Source organism: Poecilia latipinna, unplaced genomic scaffold (assembly GCF_001443285.1).
Source record: "Poecilia latipinna isolate Pla-1442-1.1 unplaced genomic scaffold, P_latipinna-1.0 Scaffold948, whole genome shotgun sequence".
Taxonomy (NCBI): domain Eukaryota; kingdom Metazoa; phylum Chordata; class Actinopteri; order Cyprinodontiformes; family Poeciliidae; genus Poecilia; species Poecilia latipinna.
Genome location: NW_015113564.1, coordinates 147200 through 173814, shown reverse-complemented (window position 1 = coordinate 173814; position 26615 = coordinate 147200). Strand labels below are relative to the sequence as shown.

The 26615-nt window shown below is 38.2% G+C and overlaps 1 protein-coding gene across 23 annotated transcripts in view; it reads left to right on the top strand.

The window, feature by feature from the left end:
- kiaa1217 (KIAA1217 ortholog) overlaps nucleotides 1–26615 on the top strand; it is a 104238-nt gene that overhangs the window by 58016 nt on the left and 19607 nt on the right. For 16 of the 23 annotated variants that reach the window (XM_015049464.1, XM_015049462.1, XM_015049456.1 and 13 more), the window contains exons 3-9: nucleotides 8701–8781; nucleotides 10056–10251; nucleotides 15904–16102; nucleotides 17615–17708; nucleotides 22496–23358; nucleotides 25288–25392; nucleotides 25833–25882. In XM_015049464.1, coding sequence (XP_014904950.1) covers nucleotides 8701–8781; nucleotides 10056–10251; nucleotides 15904–16102; nucleotides 17615–17708; nucleotides 22496–23358; nucleotides 25288–25392; nucleotides 25833–25882 — 1588 coding nt within the window. Of the gene's footprint in view, nucleotides 1–3463; nucleotides 3577–8700; nucleotides 8782–10055; nucleotides 10252–13567; nucleotides 13818–15903; nucleotides 16103–17614; nucleotides 17709–22495; nucleotides 23359–25287; nucleotides 25393–25832; nucleotides 25883–26615 lie in introns of those variants that run through there. The other 7 variants (XM_015049458.1, XM_015049457.1, XM_015049477.1 and 4 more) reach the window with 4 other exon arrangements.

Below are 26615 nucleotides of genomic sequence, written 5' to 3'. Positions count from 1 at the left end.
TGAAATTGGATATCATTACTTACTACATAAATGTCAGCCAAAGCCAATGTGAAAATCACCTTTCTGACTTTGGGTAAAGTCTGAAATAAATTTATTTCATTCTGTTAAGGTTAATCTTTTACAGCCACTCTGATATATGTTTCCTCCCCTGAACATCCTAATTTCCCATAACATTCAATTATCCTCTGTTTGTTGTGTGCATTTTCACTAGCTGCTCTATATAAGCGCTGGAGCAAAAAGAAACTTGCCAAAAATGTTTTTCATTCATATTTGCAAAGGCCTCCAAGACTAACTGAAGTATGTTTAAGAAGTGCAATTCTTGCTACTCCAACCAATTTCTACAACACTTTTTAAGGAAACCATTTTTTAAATTTATTTTTAACACTAAGTTAAAAGCAAAATGTAGGGATTTTTAAATGTTAATTCAAAAGCTCACGCTTCCCTAAAGTATAAATACAATGTGACATAAGACCTATTTCTATTGGACTCATGTCCCTAAGTTTCCCATTTTATGTTTCCCTTCATCCTGAGAAACACAAAAGAACATGGCATTCACACAAGCCAGACATTCATAGGCCAGAAATGAAGTACTTCTCTGAAGTTCCCCATATCTGCTGTTGGAGCAATAATTGACAGCCTCTAAAACAACTGGAACTGTGACAAACAGACTGGATGATGACCAAGCAGTAAAAAAGAGAGAAAATCTCCAAAGTTCAAGAGAACTGAAGCAACAGAGTAGCTTCTTAAGAACAAAGTAAGCTTTACCAATTTACTTTTAAAGCATAAGTAAACATCTTAATGTTGGCAAGAATAGTTGTGGGCACTGTATTTGAATATATAGGTTGAATTTTCCCCCTTGACCTCCGATTTATACCTTTGGTATGCAAGTCTATCCTACATCTGGACCCATTCGTTTGCGTCAAAGGAATGAGCCTCACTTCAAAAGACGATTCAGAGATGAAGGAGTACCGGGATGATTTCACAGCTCTGAGCATCTGGCTCAAACCTATTTTGATCCTCTGTATTTTATTTCCCGCTGGCTCGCTCTTGGTGAAGATAAAGGGATAGGGTTGGCAGCACAGCAGCTGAATTATTTAAAGTCAAATAAGCCGCATTCATAAGATATTTGAAGTACGTTTTCCAGCTAATACAATGAGCGCACAGATTTGTCTTGCACTAAGCAAGATGACATGGATGATAGGAAGCACCTGTAATTTGCAGCAGTAAAGTTTCTCTTGGCTTTTGGAGCTAATTTGTTGTAACTAATTGGTTTGATAGATGTGAAGTGTGTGGCACGGTTCTCTTAATGTTTTTGCCTCAACTGGGGTTTCATGCTTTACATACGCAAGCTTGTCATATTTTCTACTAATTGATCATGTATTTTGTTTAGACTGCAGTTTAAAAAGTGCAGTTGCCGCTAACACATTAAAGCATAAGTCCAGAGATTTAATGGTTTCTACTGTTAATTGACTGGAACAAAGGTGGATGATTGGGAATAAGTTTTTGGACGAATCAGCAAAAATATGAGGGGAAAAAGTACAGTAAAATTGAGTGTTAGGTGCTTGTCTGTGATTTCCTTTTAAAACCCCGGGCTAATTATTAAGTATCTGCTCATGCAAGCAGAAAGTAGGTATAATAAATGCGGCACAAAGAAGCCATGCAGTCTTCAGGAAGTTGTTAATTGGTTTCAAGAATTCCTGACAGCATGTTGTGTCTTACAAGATAACTGGTTTCCCATAGAAAAAAAAAAACAAAAAACATTGTTTGTGTCAGTTATTTAAATACACCCATGTGCCACTTTATTAGGTGCACATTGATAGTACTAAGATGGACCCCTATTTGGTGGCATATATTCAACAATGTTTCTGAAACATTCCTTGGTGATTTTGGTCCAAATCAACTTGCTGTACAGTCAGAGATGGTGCTCCTCATACCATGGCAGTAACAAAGGTTTATTTCATCAATGTTTCCTTCTCTGCTATCTTGGACCAGTCTTCATTACATCTAGATAGCTAACTGCACTGAAACGGTGTTTGTGTTAACAAGCATTAAAAAAAATGCTATACCTAAAGTAGTTAGCATATGTTTCACTCTTCCTTTTGCGAACTTTCAGTTTGCTAGACAGCACAAAGGATTTTCCTTTTACAAGAGAGAAGAAAGCTTTGTTTCTCTTTGTAAAAACAGCTGTGACTCATGCAAAAACTAGTTTTCTGACTAGTGATGGCAAATGTGTCCACTTTTTGTTTTACCATGAAGGATTTATCTGCACATGTAAGCAAATTGAGCACTTATTGCACAGTTCTGGGCTGTCCTAAATGTTCAGTCTCACGGTCTATATCCAGGAGCAAGTTGGGACAAATCAAGCCGTAAGCAAATAGTTTGCATGTGTTTGTTTGGCAAGAAGGATAGTAGGTAGGTGAGAAGCAGACTGAATGTGTGCAAATTACTACATGCAGTAAGGGTTCTTTCGGTCTTGGTTTAAGTCTGGACCTGTTATCTTTTATAACTGCCTGTTTTTAGTGCAAGGCTTAAGTAACTTTTTGAAAAGCAAAAAAATTTGGTAATGACTTATTAGAATATACTCAAAAACAAGATGAGCCTTTCACGAAAAGAATATAGCATACTCAATTTTGTGTTGGCAGGTTAGTTATCAAACATTGGCCACAGAAACTTCCATTGATGGAACAAGTAGGAATACCCTTTGTTATATGGGAAAAAAGAACTAAGGTCAGAAAGAAAACACAAACTCTCCTGCTAAACAAACTCAAAGTGATCGTGTAACTATGTCTGCCATCAAAATCCTGGTTTATGACTATTTTGTGGAAATGCTGGCAACGTCTGATTTACAGCTGTGCCAGGAATGGCACAATTGACAGAAGTCTAAACTGTACCTGAAGCTGCTGATCCACCATTAAGTTGCTTCCTCAACTGCAGAACTTGTGTTAAATATTCGCCCCAGTCGTTTTGTCAACCATGTCAACCCACTCATTTACCAAATATCAGACCGATCGTGTGTCTATCATTTTAGCCCTATGAGTTTGAAGACTAGCTTCGGATTTGCATCAACACCAAAACCCATATTGTAGTGTTGGAGCAGTTTGTTTTTTAATTAAATACAAGTGTCTGTTTCAACTTGTCTCATTTATGAAGTTTAGGATTGCTGCAGGTGTCCAGAATTTAACCTCTGAATCTTCAAGAAAGTAAGAAATATTCAGACACATTCAATAAGTCCCTGCCACTCCATAACTTAGGCTGGACAGTCATGGTGGAATTTAAATGGCTCACATAAAAACAATGGCTTTCCCCCTGCTGTCTTCCTACTGTGGATTGTGTGTTTGCTTGCAATGTGCTGCTGCTGGATCGTTAGGGACGTGGTAGATGGTTGTAGCGGTGGAGGGGGCGGTGTCTGCATCCGCTATGGTGTGGAGTAGAGAGGGAAGGGAGCAGGACAGGGGCCAGTTGTGCAGAGCAAGTGCTGCGACGATAACACAGGAAGAGACTGTTTCTCTCTCAGAGCGAGGAGTTTCTGGTCTCACATGGAACTCACTGGTGGACTGTTGAAACTTGGCAAAAATGGTAAATAGTGCATTTTTTAGCTCTCTACCAGGTTTTGTGCTTCATTTATTATTGGAGATTGAATATTATGTCAACTATTAATAAGCACAGGCCAAATAATAGCAGAACCAGTGTGCAATGCATTTAATGCTTTATATGTTTTTTTTCTTTCTCACAGCTCCTTTTACAAGGTGTCTAAAAGATATTTGTAATGCTTCCTTTATCTTATTATCTTATGTAATGACCTGTGTTGTATCTACGATCCTGATTTGCATGAGATTATTTTGCTATCCTTCTACTCAATCTGATATTTAATTAATGCATAAGAGTTGTTATTACTGTTTTGCATATTTAATTTTGCGAGGGTCTCTTAATGTTTACTGGGTTTTCTGGCACCGTTCTCCCTCTCTATTGTAGTAAGCTTTGATTGTTACTACTATAAAGTCATCTGAATTAACACACCAATTAACAAACAAGCCCATCCGTGAAAGGTCATGCGAGGTTTGTAGCAAAAGGATTAGAGGAGGAATGCATCGGTGGAGGGAGCGGACAGAGGGTGGTGTTTGCAGTGAATGGGAATGGATGACTGGGGAATTTTGATATAATGTCTTTTAGAGTATAGAAAACAAAGGCTGATCGTCAGGCCACAGACAGAGTACAGACCAGTCATGTGGAGCTTTCTGTAGACTCATGCGCTTGATTTTCAATTAACTCTCGCTCTGCTGAACACTGTCTCTGCGGCACACATAAACACATTTATCCTAAGGAGATGAGGGCAGTCCGGCTTGAACTTTTCTCTTATCACATCAATTTTCCCAGGCTTTGCTCTTTCATTGAAATAATGTGTTGGAATGAAAAGAAAAGAAAAAAAAAGAAAGTTACAGCATTTCTTGAAGCCGCCTTGTTCTGTTTATGAGTTTGCTGTTGAGCTCACATCCCGGTAATTACCGTAAGCTGTACGTCTTCTCCCCAGAGCTCCAGCCAAATTAGCATCTTAAGTGAAAAGTCGTGCTCCCAACATCAGTGTTTGCATTTTTAAAGCCATAACAACCTCCTCTTCGTCCTCTGTTGGCATTCTTTCCACCATATAGAACGGGTGAATAAAACGTGTTTCTCTGGTTACCTTGTGTGTATTTGCTCTGGTTGTGCACATAGCAGACGTTGTGTGAATACATTCTATTGTATTCAGATAAACACCTCCACAGGTGACCTTTGTTTGGTATCTTTGGATGATGCAGTAGGACCATGAAAAGTACTTACACCCCTTGAACTTTTTTTTGTTTGTTTTATAACATTCTACCATCACTTTTCTGTTTGAAATAATCTTATGTGATAAAGCAGTAAAAACAAGACTTAGAATTTTAAGGTGGAGGGAAAATTGTACATTGTCTAATTTTTTTTGGTAAACAAAACCTTAAAATTGCTGTATGCATTTTCTATTGACCCCCTTTAACTCTGATACCCTTAGATAATTCCTAAATGTCTAATTTATTCTCTGAACTCTGAAGACGTTTGTCCAAGAGACATTTACCTGAGAACATTTGCTAAGTTATGAAACAATATCCCAAGCTTTGAAAATTTTTAGGGTACCATTTGATTCATCACCCCAACATGGAAAGAGAAGGACATCAATCCTAACAGAAAGGCTTAGAAGCAGAAGGTCCATGGTTACTCTGGAGGAGTGTCAGAGATTCACAGCTCAGGTGTTGTGAAAATGCCAGTTTCTAGAAGCTGGGACATGCCGCCCAAATATTCTACTTATTAAAAACTCATTTACAGTTTCATTCCACTTTACAATCATGCAGAGAATTTTATTTATCTAAAACAAAATCTTTACAAAATGCATTGTTTTTGTTGTTAAATGTGACAAAATATAAAAGAAAAGCTGGATTACATTTAATAGAGACATGCTGCAGCTAACGGGTCAAATGGGGTTTGTGGAAAAATGTCAGACAAATGTCCACTCCTTACAGTAAAAAGAGGGTTTGTGTAAGAGAAAGTCATTATAACTCAAGTTATATACTGTAGATTATATAAGATCGTAGGCACCAATCAGATGGCTTTGTGTGGACTGGCTGCAGGAGGTGTGCATAACGGCAACCTTTGAGGCCACGTCTATACTTAAATCTCCATGAGTGACACAGCAGGCTCCTGCTGGGATCCGCTATTATTCTTAACAATCATAATTTACTTTAATCGTTCCAGCTCTGCTCCGCGTGGCAGCCTGTCCGTCAGGAGCCAAGACGACGCCGGGATGACATAACTTCATCTGCATTGCTTTAAGAAATCATAAAACATAGCCACTTTGCTTTTAAAGAGCTCTTTAAAGACTCACAACAGGTGATAAGTTGCAGTAAAAAAGCTTTTATGGACGAGTTGAAAATGTAGAATTGACAGCTCCGACCTGCTCTGTTTGAACAGTACCTCAACACACAGACCCGAGCTTTCTTCATGATGACAGCAGACTGTTGCATAAATGTTTGCAGGATGTCCCGTGTTCAGGTCACATTTTCTGGAACAATGGCCCGAGTCACTCATGCACGCACCCAGTCCTTCTTTACATCCCTCTTACTCTTTCATGGGCGTACAAGCAGACTCACACAAAGAGACAGAGGGCAACCAAACTACTTCCAGCCTTCTCTGTTTTTTTTTTGTTTGTTTTTTTTCCTCCACAACCGTGGCTGTTTGCCTGATCACTGCTTGCTCACACTGCATTAGTCTTGACATCCATGTCATATAAAGCTCCCTTCATGCATGGCATTCAGGCAAATTTAGGAGCAAATGCTTGATGACTTGAGGAAAAGGTTGGCTGCAACTCCAGCCACACAACTGAGATTTCTGATTAGGCACCAAGTTATTTCTAGACCTTCTCTAACATTCTCTAATCACAGTGACTATTGAGCATGGGCCTTTTATAACAGCCTACTGGCATTGGCTGCAGCTCACCACACAACACGCCATTTTCAGATTTTTTTTTTTTTTTGACACGTTCAGGTGTTATTTTTCAGACATATTGCCTCCTAGCAGCCTTGTTTCAAGACTTTGTACCTTTCCATATTTCAGTATTGAAGCTAACGCCAATGTCTCTGTTTCACATTCATCATAGCTGTCAAAGTCAATGCGGTGTAAAACAGGGACTCACAGGCTGCACAATTTTGACTGGAGTGTGGGATGGAATGCACTGTAGGTCCAAGAAGGCTGAAAAAGGGTTTTACAGTCGCGGTTTTCACATCTGAAAGCTGTTGGCTGGGACAGCTGTGTTTTCATTACATTCAAACTGATAATATTCTGGTAAGCTCAAAATTATTCATATTCCTGGCATATTTAAACTTGAAGAGCCAAGAAGTTTTTCTTTTTTTTACTGACAGATTTTAGCGTTATTTAAAAATAAAATCCACTTTTGTTTCATCAATTTGCTTTGGTAGTAGTGGTAATGCCCAAAACTTTTAAACACATTAAACCGTGATGGCACCATGAAATGAAGAATTTCAGTTGCAGTACCTACCACATCACAGCAACATTACCAAATTGTTGCTTAATAATGTTGTAATAGTGTAATGATATATGTTCACACTTTTTGTGATAACACTTTAGTGCATTTGCTTTGACAGAAGGGTTGTCATAACTCTAAAGTGCACTAAGTGCATTTAGAACCCCATCATTGCTGTGTAAATGACCTTTTCTACATTCTGCGTTCTCAGTCGTAGAGTAACAACAATGAAGCTTAAAATTTCAAAATAACCCTGGATCAATGCTCATTGTACCATAGAAAATGTGACTGAGCTACTCTCTCTGATATTTTTTCAGGTTGTGGGTAAAAAATAGAATACAAGTAATAATTGTTTTCATTTTGTTAATTTAAAGCCTAAATGCCTAGACAATCTAAACATTTGAAAACCTGAAACTAAAAGGTATTCCTCATATTGCTCTCTCCCTTCTGCTGAATCCAGGCCAGGTTTGCAGCCTTTACAAACCAAAGAGCAACTTCTGCCTTTGGCCGGTGTTTTACTTTTTTTTTTTTTTAAATAAAGAAAAACAAAACTTTTACACATAGTGGATACATTTTCTTCTGTGGAATGTTTCCATTTGTGCACAACGATGTAAAAAAAATGGATAGTTACAATAGTTGCTAATATATCTAAAAATATATTACTGATACTTTCAGTGCCATTTTTTCTAGAACTTCAATGTGTTTATTCCATTAAAAAACAGGGGGGGAAAAATCTAAAACCTGTCCTACATCTATATTCAAAAACATTAGTTGGTCATATGTGATTTTTAGCCATATTAGTAAGAGCCATGGGAGATCCAGTTGTTCCCCCAGAACTGCAGTCCAAAGCGTAATAGAGAAACTGTTCAATCAACATAGCATTTCATTCATAATAAAAGGCAAGCTACAAGGGAAAGTGAACCTTTGATCAAGGCCAGGAAAAATAGAGCCACTGCATTCTCCAAAAATAAAAATATTTTTTTTTATATATATATTTCTGATGGAAATCTATTATATTTTGTGCTGTTGCAGAAAAAAAATGCAATGCAGCTTACATTTTTAAACTTCTTAAAGATTTTTTTTTAGTTTGTATTATTCTTCTACACCTTTGGAGTTTGAGACGATATAAGTTTACACAGACATACCGCGCTGACATAATTAGTACCTAAAGTTGGTGGAGACCGCTGGTTCTCCCAGTGGAGCATGGTGGAAGCTTGAGCAGCGGTGTGGGAGGGCTGTTTGCTTCCACCATCACTGAATGAGCTTTTAAATCATTCAGTGCTCAGATTAAGTTCCCAACATTTGTCTGGTTTCAGGTTACATGTTAACTCCATGTGACCTCATTCTTTTTAAAGGTCACCATGACAATACGTTACAAACACATGAGCGCACTTTAATGCTGTTACATGGGGCATCATTTTAATCCCTGATTTATGCAACGTATTGGTGTGAACGGCTCACATGTCTTGCATCTAGGTCTCTCATGCTGCTTCTTTCTTCTTTTCTATTTTCTGCTAAAGAGGTTGATTTGCTACCAGGGCTCTTCTGTTTTCTTTGATGAACATCTCATTTTCCATTTCAAGCTCCCACTGGCATTTTTTAGCCATGTTATTTTAGTTTTTACTCCTTTTCTCCCTTTTCTTTCCTGCCATCAGTCTTTACAGGCCATGATTGCTTCTCTTCACTCTGAGCTTGACATTCAGAGGTATTTGATGAAAATCCAATCACCCTACCAAGTTAGTTTGCCTTTTATCTTATCTGCATCATGCTGGGTTTGTGTGTCATAGGGTGGGTGTGTGTGTGGATGTGTTCTCACCCCTACTAGCATCTGTTGTGTGACCGTGTTCCCAACCTTTGTGCTTCTCGCCTTGGCTGCTAGGCTGAACTGGTCCAGCCAATGAAGGCTTCTAAAATATCAAGTGAAAAAAAAAAACGTTGTTTTTTTTAACATTTTCAACAAATGACTACGAATGTACAGTAGCATGTATTAGATAACCCAATAGGCCTGGTCTGCAATATTTCAGCTATGTACATTTTGTCACATTACAAACAAGTGACAGTTGAGTGGAAAAATGTAAAAATGTTTTATCAAATAAAAATCAGAAAAAGGGTGTGCATAGCATTCAACCTCACAGAATTAATACTTTGTAGAATCTTTCTTTGCTGCAATTACAACGGTGAGATATCTGAGGTTTGTCTCTACCAGCTTTGCATAATTTGTAGAATTTTCTTTGCAAAAAAAAAAAAAGCTCAAGCACAGTCAGATTAGATGGAGAACATTTGTCACCAGTAATATTCAACATTCAAGTCTTGCACAAAATTCTCAAGTGCAGTCAGACCTGAGAGTCCTTTCATCTAAACCAATCCACTGACTTTAGGTTCCAACTCTATTTAAAATTTAAAAAGCAATGTCAAAAAACCATGCAACATTCAAAACACCATGCAACACTTCTCTTCCATTCCACAATAACTTTGTGTTGGTCATTAAGAAACATCCTAGAAATACATTGGAGCTTGTATTTGTAATATGACAAAGGGTAAAAAAGTTTGAGTGGTCTGAACATTTTTGCCATTTTTTTTAAAGTAGGAAAAGCATCAACTTAAAGGACAATAAAGTACCTGTATGATACTGCTGTCATTTTTCTCTTTAAGCTGGGTTTGAGGAAGCCACATCATACAGATTAGTTTGAGGTTTATCATAAATGGAGCCCCAAAATCCTCTAAATTGTTTTCAAGGAACGTTTTTGAGTTAAATGCCTCCCTGCACATTTGCATGGCTGCTGTGTTTTAGCTTGTTTTGTTACTGAGCATGAATCAAGCAGGGCAATGTGTTTGACTTTAAAAAAAAACACAGGACAGAGTCCAAGTTATGAGCAGCGTGGTCCTGCAAAGCAAACAATTTCAAATTTGAACTTTTATCTTTCATTCCAGTATTGCAAACTTTATGTGCAGTTTCATCATAAGCATCAATGGACTCAATCCTGTTTCCACTTGCCTCCTCCCACTCCAGAGCAGAAGTCCAAAGCACGGCCCCAGCCCACAGCCCGGCGTTGGGGATCAGGTCGACCACCTATCCTTGGCCTCACTGGAGTCGTTGGACGCCATGTCTGAAACGGACGCACCCACAGCCTTCACCCGCGGCAGCCGAGTCCGTGCCAGCCTGCCAGTGGTGCGATCGACCAACCAGACAAAGGACCGCTCATTAGGTATGCTCTCTTGTTTGCTTCTTTGGTATCTTAGTCATACATTTATACTTGAATCCTTTTTTTTTTTTACGTTTTGTCACATTACAACTGCTGCTATCAGACACATCTTGCCTTGACGTACCGTATGTCCTGTGGTGTCGGAATCTATGTATTATTTAAAGTACTATGTTGTGGAAACCCTGAAAACACCATTTCCAGAAATGGTGGTGAGAGCATCATGGGGCGGGTTTACTCGAAACTTGATTAAAGGGGATGGGAGATGGAGCTAAAGGGGTTTGATGAGGTTTAAAGGGGCATGAATACTTTTACAAGGGATTGATATCTGCATTGGATAATGCATCAGGACTGTAGCAGTGTAGCATCCAGACTGTTAGTTCAGAAAGACACAGTTGCGGAACTTGTGTGTTGTGTTTTATTACATCACTTGAAGCAAATACAGGAGTCCTTAAATAAGGCTGATGACTTTGCAGGAGAAGCATTTATAAAGCTTAAGTTATTATCAGAAAGGACAGCTAAAGAAAGTGTTCTCAGGAAGTACTTTATTACAAAGTTCATGAGCCTTCTGTACATGGTGATGCCTTTCAGCAATGCGGCACTGAAACCAGCCCTGTAATAAAATTTTTAAAGTCAAGCACAGAATAAGAGAGAAGACTTTGCAATTTCCACATCTTTTGTTGCCAACAGTTCCTCTAATTTTCAGTTTACTTTGCAAAACTTTGTTTTCCACTAGTCCTAAAGACTCAACATAAACAAATTAATGATCAGGGTTGTCCTTTCCCTAACTGCATTGCATTCCTATTTTTCATGAGAGAGCCGGAAAACCTTCCCTGTCAAAACTGAACAGGGCAAAGCAGAGCAGAGTAGTCTGAGCCCGGGGCAGGAAGTTAGTGAGACTGGGGAGTCATTGAATCAGGATGGGTCTCTTGAGCAAATGACCCTAATGGCTGCAAACTCAGCCCTGTGGCGGGCCCACCATCACCTCACTGCACCATAGGCTTACATCGCAAAATGAAAGAGAAAATATATTAGAAGAATACATTTTCTAGTTGAACTACTTTTTTTTTTCTTTTCATGTCTCCCCCAGATGGCTTAACAGCCTCAGTCTACAAATTTACACTGAACATCTTTTCTCTTTAAGTTGATAAACTTCTATGCTCAGTACAAACACCTACACTATCCATATTTTTGCAATAAAGTCTTGTAGACAAGTAAACAAAAAAACAGTTGATGTTGGTTCTAACATATTCTGAAGAAGATCAAAGTGCAAAATGCAAAAAATAGTTTGTTCCTTTTTTTTTTTTTTGAGAAAGTTTCTTCATGCTTTTCACTTCATTATTCACTTTCCTGCCCTAAAAACTGTCAGGATTGACTTCTCTAAAGTGTTACGAAGAACTTACGGGCGGATGATTTTGTTTATTTAGGGCTAATTTCACTGTTACACCATGTTGAAATCCCAATGTTTGGTTAAGGGAATTAGGTTTTAAAACCTGAACTGACAGCGGGAGCAAGGTGAGCATTCATTATCAAAACAACCAAATATCAACTTCTCCATTGAGGAAATTTGTTAACAAATCTACAAATTTGACCTTTGTTTAAAAAAAAAGTGACAAAAAGAAAACCATTTTTGAAAGAAAGTTAATAAATAACATTTGCAGTTTAGCACAAGACGTGTAGGGGACACAGTAATAAATGTAGCCTAAAACCTGTTTGTAGGCTGCAAAAATTGGGGTAGAGGTTACTTTCCAGCAGGACAACCTTAACCTGTTGGTCTCAGGTTGTCATTCACAATGACAGGGGTGTCAAACTCCAGTCCTCAAGGGCCGCTGTCCTGCAGTGTTTAGATGTGCCACAGGTAAAAAACAGTGGAATGAAATGGCTTAATTACCTCCTCCCTGTGTAGATCGGTTCTCCTGAGCCTTGCTAATGACTTAATTATTTTTTTCAGTTGTGGTGCAGCAGAGGCACATCTAAAAGTTGCAGGACAGACAGGTTAAACATACATCCAAAGCTGGTATTAAACAGTTCAATTCAAAGAATACACACTGGTCAAGTCATCACAAACAAGTGACAAGAGTATTTGCAGTGGAAGGTAGTTTTACAATTTTGAATAATGGGGGGTGGATTGAACTGAAACGCTCAACAGTATTATCAGATTTTCTCTTTTCTTCCACTGAACTGTTTTGAACTAATTTATGTTGGTTTGTCACATGAAACCGCAATAAAAGCATGCTGTTAAGAAAATCTCATGAAGAATTTGAGCCACTCTTGTTAAACCTGTTAGTGTTTCTGACTGGTTGTAAGTTAACCTTCGTTTTAAAAAGTTTTCCACTGTTATTCAAAACCGTAACTGTCACTTACGGCTACTAATGGTTTTTAACGACTTATTCAAAATCAGTTAGCTCTGACATCAGCAAACTCTTATGTAAATGAACACAAAAAATGATTGTGTTTCTACTTGCCCAGAATTCACTGACAGAAAATAAATAAATATCTGAATGCTCCCAGTGATCCCTCTTAATGTTTAATAAATCAACACTTAATTGTTTTGCCTTAAGATGTTAGTTTTCTGCTTTTTTAATATTCATTCTTGTTGCAAAACTGTATGTGTCATAAAGTGGTATGGATGGTGGTGGTGAGGAGATGACGCAGAGAACCCAGATCGTGACAGTATGTACTTTTTTTTCATCATTACATAATTATACCGTTTTTGCCTTCAAGCTAATAAATGAAAAGATATCTTTAATTCACTTTACAATTAAGGACAAAAAAAATAATTGTGGTTTAATTTATTTTTTCCGTCATGTTCTATCTACCTCTTACATTTTTCCTTTCACCTTCTTTCCACCACCCCTCTTAGTTTTGTCTTACGTAGTGTCCGTTTTTTCTTGTGTTGAAATCTTAGTGAATCCTCCCATGGAATTCCTAAGACTTTTGTACATATGCAGAAAATGTACAAATTTTGCAAAATGGTGGATATATTATTGCAAGGACCTTTCACACTTTTCAACAAACAATAATGTTTAAAGTTCTTTAGATTACTTTTTTTTTTTGCAGTTCACTTCTTAGCAAACCCCGTAGTTACGGATAAAGAGAGAGTTGCGTATTTTGTCGGAAAGAATCAAACTGCGTGGAGCCGTTTTTCACAGGTTTTGATTTGTTCAGCGCGACGACTCTACTGCATAAAAGCAAAACCCCATCAGAAAAGAGGCTTTACGACACACATATATGGACACGCATGAACAAACTCACACATACGTGTGCTCCGTTACGCTCCTTCTCTCCTTCGAAAACATCAGGACAAAGCGTAGGGACAGTGGGGAGTTATGGTGTGATGAAGGGGTGGAGAGAAAACGGGGGGCACCGCTTTACAACTGTGTCCCTCCCACAGTTTCTCAGGCACACACACGCGTGCACACACGGAGGCAACGGCACACGCTCCACTTTGTCCCAACGGACATTTGGGGATTCCTTGTACCCTCGTCTCTCGCGGCACGAGTTGCTGCATGGTCTTTTTCTTTACAACATAAGGCTGAGCAAGGAAACTGGAAATCCTCCAGACCTCTTCGGTGAGTATCACATTCAACAGTGTAGCATCAGTTGGACTCTATTAAATGGCTTTAACTTGTGGCTGAAATGTAGTTTAGTTGTTGTTTAGTTGTGGTCCAAGTGATAAAGGGGAGAGAGAGGGGGGGGGTGGTTAACTACCTTGTTTAGTTTGTACATCTGTTTCTCAGTGAAGACGTGTTAAACTCAAAAAAGTTTCCAGTCTGTGGCTAGCTGGTTTTGGTTACAAAACCAGCTAGCCATTTGTTGCAAGCTTTCAGCGAGGTCAGGCACCCTGGAATGTAACTCGATTCTTCTTTCCGACCTACACATAATACTTTAAATGCAGAAGAAATCCTCATAATAGTTGTGTGAAACTTTTTTCCTTTCCAAGTAGCCAAAATCTGCATTTAAAAAAAAATCACTTTATTCTAACCTATCTCACAGGAAAAGATGCAAATGGGTCACTGTGTGAATTTGCTACTGCACAGAAACGCAGACAAACCAAGGAGTGCAGTGCAGAGACTCAGCAGTTTTATTTCCTGGCTTTGCCTCCCCCGTCTCATGGAGCATGTAGTATCTTGTATAATATTTCACTGACATCTGGTAGCTTTTACAGACCTGGTTTTTATAGGGTTTACCAAGTAAAATCATGCCTCCTTTCTGTTTCCATTGGAAAAATTATAAATATACTCTTAATCTGCCTTTACATGTAAGGATATTTGACTTTTGGGCTCATTTTTGCTGTAAAATGGTTGAACTTTTGCAATCCAGTTGTATCAACTTTAAATGTTTCTTTAAACATTGTTGACACTGTATGTCAGTGTCAACCATCGAATCAGACAGAAAATAGAATTTGTTTTCTTTCCCCTGGCACTGTTTATACAAGTGCAGTGTGGGGCGTGTTCATAAATGTTGTGGGAGAGTCATCTGTTTTTTTTTTTTTTTTTTTTAAAGCACAGCACAGAAGCCACACCCAGAGTTCAGAGGTTCAGACTTTGGTCTTTTTGATACACAACATTTACTGTTCCTCCCAGAGCGCACAGCTTTGCCTCTGCCCCAACTAACATGTTATTATCAAGTAATTTTCTTGACTAAAAATACTTTCTAATTTCCAGCACAGATAGAAACTGGGTGAAAGATTTATACATTTCTGCATATAGAAAACTTGACAGTTTGTAGGGATTCACTTTGATTTATTTTGTTCCACAGTGCCGGGTAGAAATCATTCAGCATAGAAAGTAATGACTTTCAGTTCAGCTAGGACTTTTACTCAGGTCACTATGCGTCATCAACTTAATAGGAAACTTCTAGAGGTACAAAGACTTGGGCTGATATCAATATCCCATATTAATTAATACTAATGTTAAGACCGATATTTACTGATATTATATGTACATTGTATGTGTTTCCCTACACTTATGACTCTGTGAAAGCAACCACACCACCTACATTGCTTCTCTGCTTCAAACACCCTAACAATCCTGCACTGCATGACTATCTCTGTCACATGACCAAACCAGTACCACATGTTGAACCCACTCCATTCCACCTCCTGAAACACTCACAAACGGCCTGGTTTTACTTTTTAGATTGATACCAATGTTAAAAAAAAAAAAAAAGACTAACATATACCAATGCCGATGTTGTGTATCTCCAGAAGTTTCTTTGTTTTTTTTCTGCCTATACTTTTGTACTGTAGTCCAAGTAGTCTTGTAGTGTGGATATATTAAACTTATATCTTTGTTAATCTTGTGCAGATGTTGTCCCCCAGATCCCTCCATTCTGTCCCTTAGCTTTTACTGGATTACACTTTAAGCTTCACATTAGAACTTCAGTTAAAGACAGAGCGATTGTATCATAGCTTTTCAGTCTTGGTGTACAGTCATTAAGTTACCATCAGTAAAGACATTCTACTGCTTCCTAACTGGACAGTTTTTATAGTTTTGTAGCTTCATAAACGGATTACTTCCACAAACCAAACCAAATTAAAAGTTGTGGGTTTCCGGTTGTAGGGGATAAATTAGATTATGCATTCTCATACTTGGAAACCACATCTGTTTTTGAGATCTTAATTTCATTCTAATTTCATTGCTCTTCTGTCCCTAGGTGTACTCTACCTGCAGCACGGCGATGAGACCAAACAGATACGCATGCCGAATGAGATCACCAGCATCGATACAATCAGAGCTCTGTTTGTCAGTGCCTTCCCGCAGCACCTCAACATGAAGATGTTGGAGTCACCCAGTGCTGTCATGTACGTCAAAGACGACATGAGGAACATGTACTACGAACTCGCTGATGTCAGGTAAGGAGTTACTGTATGTTTGTATGTAAAATTAAACCTTATTACACAAGATCCTCAAGCAATTAGTGATATGCTGTCAGTTTTAGCAAGATGTTGTGTCACATAATAAGCTAGTGTTAGCATTTCAGCACAGCTAGCTGCTGCAGGAAGTTAGAACATTAGTAGTTTAAAACTCAGAAGCTAAACTGTTTCAACATTTTTGACTTTTTGCCCTCTGGAAATCATTTAATTGGATTATTTCTGTGGTGATCCTGTTAATAATTCAATAGTTAGCTTTTTACGCATTGCTGTAGAATCAGTGACTAATAATAAAATCAGAGCCTCTAGCAATTAGTGATATGCTCAGTGTCCACGAGACATCAAGCTGTCAAAAGGCAAACATAGAGTATTTTTCATATCTGCTCGAAAACTATTTAAGCCATACTAATGTTCTAGCTCACGATTTGTGAGTTAGAACATTACAGTTGAATTTACTGACAGCTGGAACAGTTGGGTTCTCACTTGTTGCATTAATAATCTGCAAGTATCCAATCTCTGATTTTCAAATACAGTAATTTTTGACAAGCCAGAGATACAAATAATAATAATAAAAAAAAAAAAAAAAACAGGAAGGATCAGTATAAACTAAGTTAACATTTTTATTGGTGCATTGGGAGCTCTGTGTCATTAAGAAATTCACCCAGAACTATCCTAAGGAAATCTATCGCTTCAGTGACAAATCTTCCAGCCAAACTAGTCTGATATCTGGCCCTTTTGTTCCTAACTTCCTTTGAACAGGAAATGTCTCAGGGCAGGAAAGTTTGCTTCCTTTTCCCATCCACGTTAAAAAGAAAGTTATTTTGAATGTGGAGCTGTGTGGCAAAATGTCTCGAACAAACAGAGGAAGACTTTTTGGAAATGTTTTTGTCTTCTGTCCTCTGTTATGCAAAAGTTTTGCAAAACTTTCAGTTTGTTTGTTTGGGGGAAAAAAACTTCAAAAGTATGGTGTTGTGTGGTATTCCATTTATGTGCACAGCGATACAGATTGTATCTAAGAACATGTTTTATTTCTTCTTGTGGATTCTTGGTATTAACTAGAAAAGTACATCGAAATGCTGGAGATTCTCTGTGCAGAGATAAAAAGCAGAAACCAAATGCGGCGTGACATAATAAACTTTGCCCTCTTACTCCGCAGAGATCCCGCTCAAGTGAAGTGTGTACTTTGTGACTAATCCTTTATCAAGGTTGTAAAAAATTGTCTCGTGGTGCCTTAAGGTTGGTACAAGGTGCGACACACTTAGAATGAGATCAGCACAAAGGAAATAAGAGGTCCGCTTGACACATCTCAGAAAACCTTTAGTGCATATTTTTGTTAGAGAAAATGTCACTTGACGAAGGACTGTCAGTCCCTCTGTCAGAGAATGTGCCGTTGGCTGAGCACTTAAAGCGATCTAGGTTGAGGCAAGACCGGCCGCGCTCCGACGGGGATATCTGGGCCGCCTTCCTACCAACCAACACCTCCTTCCCTTACAGGAACATCACAGATCACTCTTGCCTTAAGGTGTACCACAGGGATGCAGCTCAGGCTTTCAGCCATGGACCCCGGCCTGCCAACGGCGATGCCAGGGTGAGTATGTCTCTTTTGTCCCAGCAGCTGAGGGGAGATGAATAGATCTGGTGCAATAAAAAAAAAGCAGGCTTTCCCTCTAGTTCTTAAACTCACATCCTGTTTGCAGTTGAGGGAAGGAATGTCCCCCTGGCTCTTGTTAATCTGTCTACAGGGGGGGTTCTTTTTGTTCTCCCAGAGACCTTGCCTTATACGCTCTAGTGAAACTTTTTAGGGGACAATCCAACTCCTTTCCTTTACTCATTTCTTATCCCAATGTAAGCCTTAATCTCTTTCTCAGTTTCTAATTCTGCTGTTTATTTCCTGCTGATTTTGCAAAACCTAAGCCCAAAAACCTATTTCCTGAAATGTTCCTCCTCAATCTGTCTCTCTGTAATCCTTATGGCTCTTTATCTGACAGTCTTGTTATTTCCTGCCTTCAACAGATTTGCGGTTGTTTCGCTGGCAATATTTCTTTAACATAATCCATAGATTTGTCGCCACAAACCAGGCCTTGTGTATCACACTGTTTTATAGAAATTTGTAAAAAAAAAAAAAAAGAAAAAGAAAAAAGATTGATAGCAAACTATGTATGGGACAGTGTTGGTTTTGTAGGTCTGAATTCAGTTTTAAGTAAAAAATAAAAAAAATATTAAATGTATGAATTAATAAATACAAGTTGCATTGACAATTTTTTTTTTTTTATCAGTACCTACAAGATAGTAAAACACACCATAGATAATACTTACTAACTGCAGAAATAAAACAGTAAGAAAAAGAAATATTAAGGAATTAAATTCTGTCAAACATTGTGCAGTTTCTAGTATGGAGGCAGCAATGCAGAAGAGTGTTATTGTCCTCAATAGTTCTGTTATTGTTTAACAAACCAGCAGTTGACATAAACTTTGAGGGTTGCGTAAGGCTGTGTGGTACTAGAGATGAAGTATAACCAAAGGAATTACTCTGTTGACATTTTCTCCATTAATCCAAACCAATGTTGCTCTTTCTCAATAACGTTATTGTTGCAAGTTTGAACACTAAAACAAAACCACAATAAAAAAAATTTATTGTGGGACCAATAAATGTTTCTGTTAAGATTTGAAATGACAAATGATGTGGAAATGCTACAGGAAAACTATGAAATGATCAGTCAGTTGTATTGGTACCATTGATAATATTACAGGCGCAAATCCAATTCTTATGAAGATTGTGAGTAGATCAAGTCTTTGCAAATATACTGTTGCACTGCCCTGTGCAGCTCTGCTTATTGCCCATTGGTTATGGTTGGGACTTTAGTACAAACTGAATGCCATCAGATCTCTCTGCCCAATTGCTTCTACAACCACAACAACTTGTGTTGTTACTTACTGTCAATTTAACTTAAGCCTGTGAAGCACTTGCAGAGCATTTCTTGGGTATCAACTTTGTTATGTTGCTGGTGAAATAGCAATATAATGCTTCATAATCACTGGTGCAAACTGCCTAGCAATAGGGAAAATTTTGTAATATTATTTGAAGACGAATAACCAAATATTTTAAGATGCTAATACTTATTTAGATCACCTACTACTAAGCAGTTTACAAAACGAACAAGATTTTGCAGACTTCTGTTGTCACCAGTAGCCTATGTCAGAGAGTTTTGTTATGTACACTAAAAAAATACGCTTTGTAAACAGAACGTTAATTATTGCCCTACTTCTGTTTTGAATGATAATATTGAAATGATAAATGTCTCGCTTTACGTAACATTATTTCCAAACTCTAATCACCTTCTAACATCATTACAGTTATTTACACATTTGCACACAGTGCACCCATCCAGCGAAGCTTCTCTAAATGTTTACACTCTACTGCTTTTCCACCACAGCTCAGCTCTTTATCTGTTTAGCTTGGCGTCCTGTGACTCTCTGCAGTTTGTGAATCAGTGTAGAAACCTTATCCAGTGCTGACACGGCAAGAGACTGAAGCAGCTCTGTGTACACAAACCAAATAGGTAACCCGTGCTACCGGAGGCTTAAGACCACAGTGGAAAAATAAGTCTGGGTGTTGGAGTTAGCTGTTTTCAACAGGACCCCTCGCATCAGTCTAATCTGTTTGCCCGTGTGCTTATTTTTCAAGTTGCTGCCTTTTTTTTTTTTTTTTTTTTTTTTTCAAAGCAGAAATTCATCCTTATTTTACAACAAAAATTGTGTATTTTAGGGCTATTTTGAGATGTTTTGTTTGGTAGTTTAGGGCTCTAGCGTCTGCTTGGGATTGACCGAGAATGGCTTAATCCTTTCCGATTAAGACTATGTTAGAATAGGAATTAGTTTTTGCATCTGTGTACCAACATTTAGAGAAAGTAAAGATATTTTTCTTTGTCAAGGTGTAAACTTTCAGTATAAGAGGTCGTTTGGGTTTTAATGTGCTCTGCAGATCTGTGATGTATCACCCTCATGATACTTTATGCAGGCTGTGCGAACTTTCTCTGCAGGTATGTTTCTCTTTTCATTTGTTGTCACAGCCAAGCTTGAACTCTTTGTTACAGTACACTTTCAGGAGTTGTTTTGCTCCAGTTCACGAAGCACACTCACTTTTGCACACACAAGAGTCACACCCATGTCATTGTTTTCTTCCCTACGATGATCTGTCTCGGCGTGCTTGAATAAAACAGACAAAAACAACACTGCACAAAACGATGCTCAATGAAAAACTCTCCCTGAAGTGTTTGAGAACTTCCACCAGGGCTTTTGACTTGTCTTGGCTTCTAGGTGTAACCTATGAGTCATGCCTTGATGAAACAATAGCTTGTTTGTTTGACAGGAAGGAAAATGGAGTGGATCCAGATCTGCATGTGACAGCTTCCTTCACAGTGTTATCATACAAAGCATATCGCAAATCTTGAGGTTTTATTACTGTTTGTGCACTCGATATTAGTCTTGCCGGTTAATTTGTTCTTGTCAAAAACAAATTATCTCGATCTAGTAATAATAATCTAGAACGTTGTTACTTTTTTTTGTTCAGTATGTACCTAAACTAAGGTATATATTGGCAGCTGCAGGTTGTGAGTTAAAGTGGCTAAATTTGCACTCCAGACCTCACGTAAACAAATTCTCATTGTAGTGAATACATTTATTCACATTAGTGGGAGTAATCCACACATTGTGCCCAGCTAAACAAAGGGATATTGTGTTCAAACTGTTTTTTAGATTGTTGATTAGCTCACATCTCGTGGTCTACTACAAAACCCTGATTTTCATCTTGATTCCAATTCTTAGTTTTGCTAACCAAACCTCAAAGTTAATTTCCTCAAAAGTCATTATAGGAATCTGGTGTCATTTTTCCTACATAACCCATTAATGTTTCTCTAAGGTAGTTGGGCTAACGATAAATGACAATGATTAGCTGACTGGTTAAACAGACGTTGTTTGACAGATCTTGTTGCAAATTAACCAACCGCAGACTAGCCCCGGGGGTGCATTTTTAAGAAAACCACAATTTTATCTCTAGTAAAGTGAGTTTCCTTAAAGCTGAAAAAATAGCTTGATAAGCCATCCAGAAGTTTAAACCAAAAGTGGAATCTTGTATTTATGATTGATGATGATGTTTTGGAATTTCCTGTGAGCTTAATATTCAGGAAATGCAATGTACCCAATGTTTTAGCCTTTTAAGTAGATTGGAAAGGCTGTGTTTTGAAAAGCAACACTTAATATGGCTAAAAATGAGGACCTGCTTACAAATGAAGGGTTTCTGAAGACTTCTTTGGTAGCTATGTTCACACACGACAAACAAGCATTTAAACATTTAAATACTCAGTATATTTGTATTTAAATATCAGTACCTATACGCATAAAAAATAATGAACACAAAAGCTTTAGCAGTAAAAATGTCAGAAAGCACACAGACAGTGGTCGAAGGCAGAAACAAACATCTTTGATTGGGTAGTAGTCAAGAACAAAGGCCCACACTTGGCTAGGTAGGCTAAGCAAGCAGCCAAAGATGAAAAGATGAAAACAAAAGTTTAGGCTAAGATATGATTGTCTTTTCAAATATTCAAATAAAGACATACAGAGAAGCACCTCTGTACAAACCTTTAGCATCTTGGCTTATTGTTTACTAAACACTGTGGCTTATCAGTCAGTTTCTTTATTTTGATTTTACAAAGTTTTATATATATATATATATATATATATATAATTGTAACAGTCAGCAGATTATCTTTCAGCTTTTCAGTGGCTATTAAATACTTTGTACAACTTTGTACAAAAATGCTGTTTTAAGCTTGCACATCTGTTAAGAGGGTCTGACATTGGTGTATTTGGAAACATTAGTTTAGCTTATAGTGCAGCAGACTTTGCTGTCAAATACACCAGCAAAATATGATTAAACAGCTTTTAATACATTTAATAAATACTAAATAAACAATAAAGGTATTCAATGGAAAGACTGAGTCTAAGGAAATAGCAAATGGCAAATAAAAACACATAGGCTAGGCTAAGCTTGAAAGACTATTGGGCAAAGATAAAGGGCTAGGCTAGTAATACTATTGTCTTTCTAGACATTAAAACAAGGAAATGCAGAAAAGTAGTTTTGCATTGCAATCTAATATCAATAATAGTTGAACAAATAAAACCCGTATCTTATTCACCTTTAAGCTAGTTGCTAATAAATGTCTGTCCAAAGATTAACATTTATACCACCGCACCCTTTGTTTGCTTTTATTGGCTTAATTTCTTTCTCTCCAGGTATGAAACAGAATCACTGTATTCAACAGGTCCTGTAAAGAGTCTTTTACATGAAACAATAATAATGTTTTGGGATTTTTCCAGATGCACAGTGAGATGGCACATGTCACCCGTGATGGTCAGCACCCTCTAAGACATCCACCTATGGGTCCTCCATCACACCATCCCCTGCAGGGAGCACTCCCACCTACTCCCCACTCCATGCCACCATCCCCCTCCCGAATCCCATTTGGCCCACGTCAGAACTCTGTCCCTGGAAGCGCCACTATCCCAAGGGACCGGATGTCTAATGTCAATCCTTCAACCCGGTCCATCTCTCCTTGTCCCAGCGCTATACTGGAGAGACGGGACGTGAAGCCAGATCAAGATTTGGGTGGGAAAAGCCACACTCTAACCAGAGGGAATGAGGGGTTGTATGCAGATCCATATCTGCTCCAAGAGGGACGAATCACTATGACTGCAGGTCATGGGCAGCACGGCAACCCTGGACTTGATGGTCCAGAACATGGCATGGCGGGATTTCACCGTGCCTCCATCCGCTCTACAAGCTCTTTTGGTGGGCCAAGTCCAACAGACTCTGTGGATCACTCTCCTTTGTATAGGCAGAAGTCTCGAAACAGTCAGTTGCCTACTTTGGGTTCCAAGACTCCTCCTCCGTCCCCTCACAGGATGACTGAGGTACGGATGATTGACATCCACGGCATGCCCCCTCATGGTGTACCACCTCATGGTGTCCCACCTCATGCTGTCCCGCCTCATGGTGTCCCACCTCATGCTGTCCCGCCTCATGGTGTTTCCCTGGAGAGAGGCTCACCAGTGCGCCAGTCCTTCAGGAAGGAAGAAGTTGCAGGGGCAAAGCCCAGGAACACCATGGGATCTCCTGTGATCCCAGACCCTCAGGGTCACCCTCAAGGACCCACTCCAGCTCCAAATGACCAGGAGACACGGTAAGCAACTGAATGCTGGATGTTGCATCATTTGGCATGGGATTGTTTGTATTAGGATTAAAGCATAGCATGAGAGCATGTACTAATTCTGCATCACAGTTTTACTTTCACCATAAGTTGCTGAGCTCCTGTGACTGGCCATGTCTCTAATTCATCATCCACAACTAAAGCCAAATATAACCTGTGTTCTCACTGTTCTTTAAAGTCTACAAATTAGGTTATGCAGACTAATTCATTTGTGTATACAAACATCAGTTCAAAACTTTACAATTTTTTTACCATCGATGAAACTAGACAGTCTCTCAAATTACAAATATATCCCGTGTCAACATACTCTCATCAATAATCATTCGGCTAGATCTACAAAGTTATTCTAGTACCTGAGTTGGATTGTTATTGCTGTATATACATAAACACAGATTAAAGTTCTAGAGGCTTCTCTTCCATGGTGTCTGCAAGACCTTTATGCATATGGAAAATCCAGAAAAATATTGACCTGGCTTTACTCGCTCCGTCAGTCAAACAAGATCAGAGATGACCACCTGGGAGACTTTAAAACTTTCATTAGGAATGCTCTTGGATATTTAAAATGAGCAGAGGAATGCGGTTGGAAAGAACTAAAGTTAACCTTTAAAACAAACTTTGTTGAGCTGCCTTCATGTTTATTCGTGTGCGATATTCTGCGTGAGGCTATAATTAGGACTTGACTGTGTGTCCATCTATTGTCCAAAGTAGCCACAACCACAGTCGGCCTTGTGTCCTTAACTTGCCTCACATTCTTCTTACGATAAATATTCCGAGCAGAAGACAAAAGTTGCTCACTTTTCCAAGCACAAGCAATCTCATTGTATACTTTTATGTTCCTTCTTCTGGTGTTATTATTTTCAGTTTTCATTTTTATTCTACTTTTGATGGATACCACACTCATTTTATTTAAGGAGAGTAAAACAGATACTGTTTTTAACCCTGTCTATTAATCTTTGTTTTTTTTGTTTTTGTTTTTTGTTTTTTTGTTTTTTTTGGGGGGGGAATAACATAGTTTGCCACCAAACTATGTTTTGGTGACATAAATGAAAAGTAGTGTTCTTACTTATTGAGTTGATTTGAATTTATTAACACTTATTAAATGCAAAATGTGTATGTGTATAAATATTGTATTTTTTTAGTTTTTATAGAAAAATATACACCATCACTAAAAGCAAGATTGTAAAACAAAATCTGGAATATTTGATATCATATCAGCTACAAGCTGCAATCAGATGTTTCAATCAAATGTTTGTGATTTTGCAAGTGATTTTTTAAATTGTATTAAGGATTAGGGATTGCTTTCACATATTAAATAATTGTAATGCTATTATTACTTATAATAATACATCATAATATTATTATTATTTATTGCAAAAATATTATTTATAATTCCTCCCTTTTATCTGTTATTTACCTGGTTAGGGTCATAAGTGAGGGTTGGAGCCTAACCCAGCAGTTGCTTTGTCAGAGGTGTGAGTTCACCATGGGGAGTGTGCCAGCTAGTCATAGGGCAACACAAAGACACAGTCTACTTGAGTCTAAAAATAATAAAGAAAGAATTTCCACTGTTGCTAGTATTTCACTTTTTTTTATTTGTTTTACTGACTCACCAATTACAGAAGACATAAGCAGTAGTATTTACTCCCAGATATTTGCAAGTCAATTTAATTTGAAAAACAATTAATGTTTAGTAAGCAATAAAACCCAACAAACTATTGTTTTAACCCTTGTGCGTGCAAGGCCTGAGGCAAACATAGAGGACTGTGGCAAATGATGCAAGTTTTACGTGTGTGGGGTCGGTTGGACCCCATTTCTAGACACAAGGGTTAAGAGCGTTCGTAATTAGCTGCTATGTGTTAGTGCAAGATTTAACATCAGTAGCATTTTCTAATGTTTCTGCAGAGAGCGAATGAAGGTTATGGAGCAACAGATTACCAGCTTGACTGGTCTTGTTCATCATGTACTTTTAAAGGCTCCAAACTCTAGTGGCAACAAGGAGTCTCAAAGGTAAGCAAGCCCGTTACAGAAGAGAGTGAGATCCCAGAGAAAGTAAACATAATTAGTGGTTCAATAAAGGAAAGGAAGGATCAATGATCTGAATAAATCATCAAAAGTGAAAGTGACTCGACTGATTTTAAAGTTGGTCTCTATGTATTGACTTTGTTTATGGTTTTGGCTGCATTTTAGACTCTTTGCATTATGATCCTCTGTTTTAATGTTTACTTGAAATTTAGAATGCAGTCTATGTGAATGCAGTGATTTTACACGTTTCTATGAATGTCATTAAGCTTAACATCATTAACACCACCTCTACCCTCTGGTTTAACTTCTCATACTTTGTTAATGTCTTCATCATTACTAATATTTACCCTGTAAACTTTTTTTTTCAATAGTTTTTTTTGTGTGTGTCAAAATCCTGCTCTAATGGGTTATTTTTCTGCCTGCAGCGAGAGAACACCAAATACTTCATCTCCAGCTCACAGCGCACCTAGTTCGGGTTAGTATTACTGTAATTCCCCTTAAACTTCTTTTTTTTTCTAAATCTGCTCTATCTTTTAATGCCAAAATATCTTGTGCAGACAAGACCACACATTGGCATCTGTCAACAGGCTGCAATGAGTAGAGTGTGAGGGGAGTGAAAAAGAAACACAACGCCAGGCTTCTTTTGCTTGTCATCAGCTTATATTTCCTCACAATACATCCAGTTTAATATGAAGTAAGAGGCAGGAGACAGCAGAGCTCACTCCAACCCCTCAAAGCACTTCTTAAAACAAGATGCTGTTAGTTTCTAAGCCTGCCAAGATGATTCAGTGATCCAATCTATGCTCTGCAGCCCCCCTGCCACCTGATCTGGGTTGAAGGAAAGATTCACAAATGCCACCGCCAGTGGCAGAGCAAAACTTGGCACTGTTTGTGTGCTTGAAAAGTTTATCAGAACACAAAAACTTTCCTGTGACTGTCGCAGTTTTTTTTTTTTTTTTAATGTCTAAAATAGTATCAGTTTGGTTTTTTTTGAATAAACATAACACGCCAAGAATAAAACACAGTAGTGTATGTGTCCTTTTTAGATATGAGTTATTTCTTGAAGCCAAACAAAAGCAGCAGTTTGAATTGTAACTCGTATTTCAGGTCACGGCATCTATCAGGTGGACACGTGAAAAATGTTAAGGATTATGCAGATTACTGTTTCTTTTTTTCACAGCCTCACGGTCTGTTTCTCCTGTTGACAG